Source organism: Sinocyclocheilus anshuiensis, unplaced genomic scaffold (assembly GCF_001515605.1).
Source record: "Sinocyclocheilus anshuiensis isolate Anshui unplaced genomic scaffold, SAMN03320099.WGS_v1.1 scaffold1571, whole genome shotgun sequence".
Classification (NCBI taxonomy): Eukaryota; Metazoa; Chordata; class Actinopteri; order Cypriniformes; family Cyprinidae; genus Sinocyclocheilus; species Sinocyclocheilus anshuiensis.
In genome coordinates, this window is record NW_015551107.1 from 361611 (window position 1) to 367254 (window position 5644).

At 36.3% G+C, this 5644-nt stretch overlaps 2 protein-coding genes across 2 annotated transcripts in view; both read left to right on the forward strand.

Moving 5' to 3' along the window:
* Window positions 1–5644, forward strand: part of LOC107662933 (LIM and cysteine-rich domains protein 1-like) — a 360255-nt gene that overhangs the window by 114530 nt on the left and 240081 nt on the right. The window lies entirely within an intron of this gene.
* The window catches only part of LOC107662928 (rho guanine nucleotide exchange factor 3-like), a 47542-nt gene that overhangs the window by 17607 nt on the left and 24291 nt on the right, over window positions 1–5644 (forward strand). The window contains exon 3 of the mRNA XM_016453068.1: window positions 3122–3184. Coding sequence (XP_016308554.1) covers window positions 3122–3184 — 63 coding nt within the window. The remainder of the gene's footprint in view (window positions 1–3121; window positions 3185–5644) is intronic.

Sequence of the window (5644 nt, forward strand, 5' to 3'; positions counted from 1 at the left end):
CACACCCATTAACGTAAACTACGCCAGAGCGCGTACACACCTCACGCGCCGGATGCTGTGCGCGCGCCCAAAGACAGTCCAACATAGTGGTGTATTAGAGGTCAAAAATTATATAAATACTGTTCGGTTTCTGGCACAAACCGATCGATTCATGTCTTAGGACATCAATGTGTTGTCACGAGCCGCAGGGTTTAATTTGGATTTGTCTGTGCATGTTTTTTTTACTCTCATAGATTTTGTTACCATTGCCATGCATTATACAACTGATAGACTGCAACGGTTAAAGTTAAAAATCATCATATCTGTTCTAATGAAGAAACAAAGTCACCTACATCTTGGATGCCCTGGGGGTAAGCAGATAAACATCACATTTTCATTTTTGGGTGAACTATCCCTTTAATATTGACCGTTATGAAAAGTGACTAGTGTAGCCTGCATAAAAAAAAGTTTTGAACATAAAACAACAGGACAAATATATAGTTGATGACTAGACATAATCATTTCATGACTCTAGACACTTCTTTGTGAAGACAGCAGCATAATACAGCGAAATAATATGTTCTTTAGCCATTCAGAAACAGCTGTCATGTGCGTGGGTAAAATTGACCCGCTGGCCCTTTTAGGTATACAGCGACCCCTGGCGGTTCTAGTGTTAAAGAGAAGAAGTCCAGTTTGTGTTCTTCAAGAGAATAACCACAGTGAAACGTGGATTCTGCTGGCTTTAGCTTCATGACAGTCCGTTACGAGGGTTTGAGTAGCTCTGGATAAAGTGGATGAGGAGGGTGGAAGAGCGATTGTGTGCTGTTCTTCCCTGTAACAGGATGCTGTTCCTCTCACTGAAGGGGTGTTTCAGACAAACACCAGCAGAGATGTGGTCTGAGAGCTCGCGCCCTGCTTGGGCCCGATATAGCGCCGACACACTTCCCCCTGAACATCCTGTTTGCTGCTCTCCTGTGTACACACACACACACACACACACACATGGCCGAGGATTAGACAGGTGACAGCGGACCACGGCCGGAGACTGTAGAGGTGATTTTGGGCTGTTTGGGTCTGAGGAATACTGCAGTGAAGCCCAATGATGGGGTGCTGCCTATTCATCCATCAGAAGGTGAGCAAGCATAGTTACTCACAGGCTGCTCTTTCAGAAGTCATCAAATGAATGTGGATGGCATACGGTTCCACAGGTCATTCGGTTTTGGGAGACTTTGAATTTCATATTGACATCTGGGATATTGTTCACTTGTTAAACTATAAAAAGAGACACCTGATTACTGGGGTCGTTTTCATACTAGAACTGAAATAAAAAAAATCATTTTAAAAAACCACTGAAACTTTAACAAAATTTAAAATGAAAATGAAAAACTCCCATTTGCTCTCCATTTCATCTTATTGCAGTCTAGGAGAAACATCTGTGAAATTAAAGAGATGCCATTTGTGAATTTTACTTCCTGCAGGGCAGATGAATGGTCTTCTGATGTTACATAAGCCTGAGTATGTTTACTTATTTGTGTTTCTCTTAAAATTGTTATTTTATTGTTGTAAATGAGGGATAAAGTTGGTTGGTTTGGTCTACATGTGGAAGTGGTTGTGATTGTAGTTACGTAACTGTTGCAGCTCTTACATTTGATTCGTCTAAACGTTCAATTTCTAAATGCGTTGTAGCTTACTCTTTGTATTTACTATGACCAGTCAAGAAGTTGTTTGTGATGCAGGTGATGGATTTGGATTGTTTATCGGGTGAATAATGACTGTTTTCCCTAGTTGCATGATGACTTTCTTTGTCATTTTCAGTGGATGAAAGCAGCAAAACTCTTCGTGTAAATGTTTCTTCAGAGGGTTTGGTGAATCACCCAAATGTGCTGCAATCTTGCAATCTTGTGTTTTTTGTGTTATGATGGTTTTATATGTTAAGTGTATACTTTTCATTGTAATTGCATGGAAAAGAGTGACCAGCACATCATTTTAAAACAAAAATGTAACTTTTATTTAGTGCTGTCAAACTATTAATCGAGATTAATCGCATCAAAAAAAAGCTTTTGTTTACATAATATATGTGTGTGTGTACTGTGCATATTTATTATGTCTATATAAACACACATACAGTATATAGTTTGAAAATATTTACATGCATTTACATGTATATATTTCTATTCATTATATATAAATATCTTTAATATATAAACGTGACATATTTTTCTTAAATATATTCATGCATGTGTGTGTATTTATATATACATAATAAATATACACAGTACACACACATATATTATGTAAACAAAAACTTTTATTTTGGATGCGATTAATCGCGATTAATCATTTGACAGCACTACTTTTATTATTTAAAAAAATTATTTTGTGGAGTAATTGACATTTACTTAAATGACAGAATCATTTTAATAATTATTTTTATTTTGTTACACTATTTAATAAATACTAGGCAGTATAGGGAATTTACTACACAGCAAGCAGTTACACCAGTGGTTCATTCTGAGCACATCATACAGGCACGTGAAATAACTATAGTGTATTTTTAAGCTTTTTAAGCTAATTTACTGGCACTAGTTCTTCAGCTGTACATTCTGACCTTAAACATATACAGCGGGTGTTATTGATGTGTCAGGAGCAGCACTAGAGCTTACAGCCCTTCACCTGCTCTATTGTTCACAGTACTGTGCAGGATGTGCATATTCACTCATCATGCTGCTGGTTGTCATGGAGAATAAACAGTTATGGAGAAACAATAACACAGCTGGCCATACGGTTAAACAGTCAAAGATCTAATTAACCATCTACAACAACAGTATACACCTCTGAGGTCTCTATTTTTTTATTTTTAAAACTGGTCCAAAGGTTAGTTTTTGTTTTGTTTTTTCCTTATTGTATAGATTTCTTTAGAAATGTTGCAATGTGAGATGTCATTTAGAATTTTTTTCATTCATTACTTATTTTTAAAATTCTGTCAATTCTGACATTTCAACTTGGTGAACCTATGAGCTTTATCTTGTGTGGTTGTGTGATATTCATCTACATGTAACGGTTTCAAAATAAATAAATAATTCACATCACTACTGTTAGTGATAATGTAGCACTCAACTGATCATCATCTGTGTCTTTACAGAAGAAGAGGAAGCAGAGGAAGAGAGATGTGGATTCACTCAGTCTGTGCAGCTTGGACATCAATGTGAGTTACATAAATGTGTGTCTAGACCTACAGTACCCATAATGCACTGCACTGTGGGGGAAAAAATAAAAAAATTACTCTGCATTATCCATCATAGAGTGTTGCAGGGATGGAGGTTTTTTTTTTTTTTTTTGTAGGCCAAAACCCAGAAATAAGTTTGTACAGTATTTTAGCACTTCATGTTTCATCGTCCTGAAGTCAATTTTTTGTTGTTGTTGTTGTTGTTTTTTGGGCTAAATGCCTTAAAGAAGGTCTGTGGTTAACACAAGCTCAAGATATTTTCATGTTTTATTCTATGATATAAAAGACATCAGTAATATGATTGAAAATATGAAAATGTTTTAAATGAAGACTGTATGAAGCTTAGTGATGGTGATGTTGAGGTCATGTAACCATGGTGTAGTTCATTTATTGTATCCTATGTTTAGCTTTTTGCTTCTGTTGACTGTATTTAGGCTTTGAAAATACGTCACTGCAGCTCTCTAGCCTCTCGGTACCTGGAATTACTGATAATCATAAAATTGCATGAATAGGGGATCAAAATACCTCAGACTGATTTAGACGAGCAGTTCTTCTATCTTCTGTTGCTTTAATATTATATGAAAATATTATTACAAAATAAATATTACATTCTGCCATCGTCTGCTTTGAGATAATGAGCCAAAGGAAGCCAGTGCAACTGAAATGAAAAGCATTGATTACAAAAGCTCTTTATGTCGCTGAATGGTATTTGTGAAGAGGAAAATTACTTACATTTTCTTAAAGGTCAGCCTTCTGCAGGCCGCAGTCTGGTTTGCTAATGCACAGGAATAAAAGGCATGTAATTGAAAAGTATTAAGAGAAGTGTATGATTGCATGTTTTTGCTTTTGTGGCCACTGCGAGATGTGACTGCAGAGAGGAATACAACTACTCTGACTCAAAATGACAGCGCACATCTCTCTGAAAACTGCTGTTTGAGGAGTGTGTTGTGATGTGTTTATACACACAAGAGCTTTACCTTCATTTACACTCTTAGATATAAAGGTTTCAAAAGGGGGGTTTTCACAGTAAAGCCATAGAAGAATTTTGATTTGGCTTTCAGAACCGTTCAGTGTGAAGAACATTTCAATAACCTAAACAAACTTTTTCCACAATAAAGAGACTTTTATGGAATGGAAAGGTTCCACAGATGCCAATAAAGAACCTTCAAGTTTAAGAGTGTGTTGTATGGCACTGAAGGAGGTTTAGTTCTGAGATATAGGAGCAATTTTTCACATTTTTGCTTAGCCTAACTTCCGCTATCTTGGTTGTTATTTCTGAATGCACTATTCCTCTAAAATGCTTCATTATTCTCTTATCATTCTTCTGGTTGGTTTATGCAGGAGTTTTATGGGGCGGCACATCTGTCCTGTGATCATACTGGAAACTGTCCAGCTGTTTCTCATGTTTAAGGCTGATGGTTTAGTTTAACTGTTTGTTAGATTCTCCAGGTACATTTTTCTTTTAAATGCCGGTTTTAACGCCAACATCTGTTTTACCGCAAATATACAGTAGGCCAACACATTTTGACATATCTTACAGCATCAGAATTTATTTACTCAGAGATGACAATTTGATAGAAATCAGAAAGCTGAAATGTCAGTAGCATAGGCTCATAGGAAAAACGTGCCTCTATCAACATTTTTGCAAAACTCCAAATATACACCTATCCATACAATTCACTGCAGTTTCCCTGAAACTCTAGATGGCGCAGTCCGATAGGCCTAACTCAATCTGACATGACATCATTATCATATGGCACAGCTGATTGGTTCTCTCCTGTATCGGTAGCCATGGGTCGCGGAAGGGGGGGGCCGCCCGGGCCTGGTTACTTTTGAGGTCTGGTACAAATATGACATGGGCTACAAAAAAAAAAAAACATAGGCTATATAGGCTCATATGTATGCACGTTTAATCATTAAAAGATCGCCTAAAAGATAGCCTAAGCTTTATGTTTGAAACAGTCTACTTACACAGTAGGCTACATTTCTATGTTGCAAACATTAAATAATAACGAAAGTATTTGGAGAAAAGGTTTTAATCAGGATATAGACTCTGATGTTGCGGCAGCCTCGATCAAAGCAAGTAATTAACCTTTGCAACTAATGATACGCTTTAAATATAGATTGTATACATTACATTATGCCAGTAGGTGGCAAACAGTGACTGATAAATTTATTTGATGTCTGAATCATTCAAGAGATTCGTTCAAAAACTCTGGACGAAACAAGTCTTCATTTTTTTTTCAAATGATTTTTTAGCTACATAATGAATTCATTTAAAATTAATAAATATTTTTTAATACACTCATTTATAACATTTTAGACATTTATAAATATACTCGTTTATAACATTCAATAAAACATTTTGTCAGAATCAATTCTGACAAAATTCTGACAATTGTTCTGCAACCAACACCCCCCCCCCCCCCCCTCTTCTTT